The following is a 2170-nucleotide window of genomic DNA, read 5'->3' on the forward strand; positions in this document are numbered from 1 at the left end:
TTAACCCATTACCTCCCATAATTCTATTAAGTGGAATTTTTTTTATGAATCTTTGATTTCTAGCATAAAACAGCTTTAGAAACACACTGGAATGATCAAAATAACATTTTAAATAGAAATAAGCGAGATATTGGGTGAAAAATGAGCAAACCTCATTTGAACATCAGAGAAATATACCTAGTAGATATAGCAAAAAGGTTAGATATGTGTAAATATTGACAGATGATTACGAAATTTGTAATTTTTAAGTGATCTCATATGAGATCACTGGTAGGTAATGGGTTAAATGACATTTCAATTATCTTTTCGACAGGTCACGAAAACGCTTCCACGCCAGCTGAGGAAAGTTATGCTTCGACAATAACACCCAGTTGGAAAGAGAAGAATTCTGCAAGTAGTAAATTGGGCTCAACTAGCAAAACACTGCACCACACCGCCAGTGGCAGTAGTAGTAGTAGTGGTAGTAGTAGCAAAGCAACAAGCTCTATTAGTGAAGAACTCAGCAACAAACATCTATCGTCTTCAATTGGTGAGAGCATCGGCAGCAAGAACAAGTCCCAGAAGACTTTCAGTGGCAGCAGCAACAGCGCTGCCAATAGTAAGTCCATTCCGGAAGCAATAAAGACATTGAGTGGATTAAATGGAAATGACATTTCTCACTCATCGAGCATCAAAGACAAAATCAAGTAAGATCAGTCATGAGTTTTGATTCTTAGAATTCCTTAGGTTTTGTTTTTTATTTATTTATTGTTTTGACATCCATACTTGTTCATTATTTACATTGGACGGATATATGTCTTCATTTTGTTGTTACCACAATGTTTCGGCTGATTTACTCTCCAGCCTTCATCAGGTGTCCTGGCAGAATTCTGAACTCAACCCTGGGTTCTCATTCCTAAGGTATTTTTTGGCTGATGTTGTTATTATTATTATTTATTCAAGGCACTGCCATTATTATTTATTCAAGGCACTGCCTGGAATTGAACTCGCAATGTTGGGGTTAGTAACCCACGCTCTTAACCATTACGTTATATGCCCATGGGCAATTATGGAGTGAATTTTAGGGCTTATAAACCTAATATTTTTGTATCCTTCCTTAATACCAGTTCCCATATTCTGCTCATATAAGTAGAATACGGGAACCGGTATTAACGAAGGATACAATTATGATTTCACTTGGCTTGACAGGTCTTCACAAATTTTTTAAAAAAAATCTGGTACTTATTATATCAGTCTCTTCTGTAAAAACTGCCAAGTTAAGGGGATGTAAACAAACCAAGACCGGTTATCAAGTTGTGGAGTGTGGTACATTAAATAGACACACACACACACGCAGAGGAAAGGCTTCCACACAGTTCCATCTACCAAATTCACTCACAAGGCATTAGTTGGCCCAGGGCTATAGTAGAAGACACTTGCTCCAGTTGCCAAGCAGTGGGACTGAACCCAGAACCATGTGGTTCATAAGCAAGCTACTTACCACACAGCTACTCCTACGCCTATATTTATTTATTTATTTATTTATTTATTTATTTTTTGTGGTGTATTTGATTTGGTTGAATCATAGCAAATGGGAGCAGGCAGCATTGGAAGGCATTTGTAAAGTAAGAAAGGAAATAATAGTTAAAAAGAAAGTTTGTGTAGCACAACTTTAAAATCAACATTTCTGATCTTGATAAAGGGCAAAAGATAACTCTGTTGATTTCACATGCATTCTTTCAAAGACACAATAGGTTGCTGACATTTAAAGAATTTTTTCCATGTGTGTGTGTGTGTGTGTGTGTGTGTGTGAGGTCTGTTGAATTAAGCTGTCCATCATCATCATCATCATCATCATCATCATCATTTCTTGTTTGCATGGATCAGACAGAATTTATTGAGGCAGATTTTTCTATGGCCGAATGTCCTTCCTGTTCCCGACCTTAACTTGTTTCCAAGCAAGATTAATGTTTTCCTATGCCATTTGCTTGATATGTCTTTCCATGAAAGACTGGAAACAAAATGGAAAACAAGCAACCGTGCTTGTATGACAGTGATGCTCATTTACGATCATCACAGGATGTCAAGACAAGGATACATGCAAACACATTCATAAACATACATACACACACACATGTGTGTATGTATACACATATATATATATATATATATATATATATATATATATATA

At 36.2% G+C, this 2170-nt stretch overlaps 1 protein-coding gene across 1 annotated transcript in view; it reads left to right on the forward strand.

Moving 5' to 3' along the window:
* The window catches only part of LOC128250597 (centrosome-associated protein 350-like), a 30737-nt gene that overhangs the window by 19208 nt on the left and 9359 nt on the right, over positions 1-2170 (forward strand). The window contains exon 8 of the mRNA XM_052975971.1: positions 314-686. Coding sequence (XP_052831931.1) covers positions 314-686 — 373 coding nt within the window. The remainder of the gene's footprint in view (positions 1-313; positions 687-2170) is intronic.

This window comes from Octopus bimaculoides, chromosome 23 (genome assembly GCF_001194135.2).
Source record: "Octopus bimaculoides isolate UCB-OBI-ISO-001 chromosome 23, ASM119413v2, whole genome shotgun sequence".
Classification (NCBI taxonomy): Eukaryota; Metazoa; Mollusca; class Cephalopoda; order Octopoda; family Octopodidae; genus Octopus; species Octopus bimaculoides.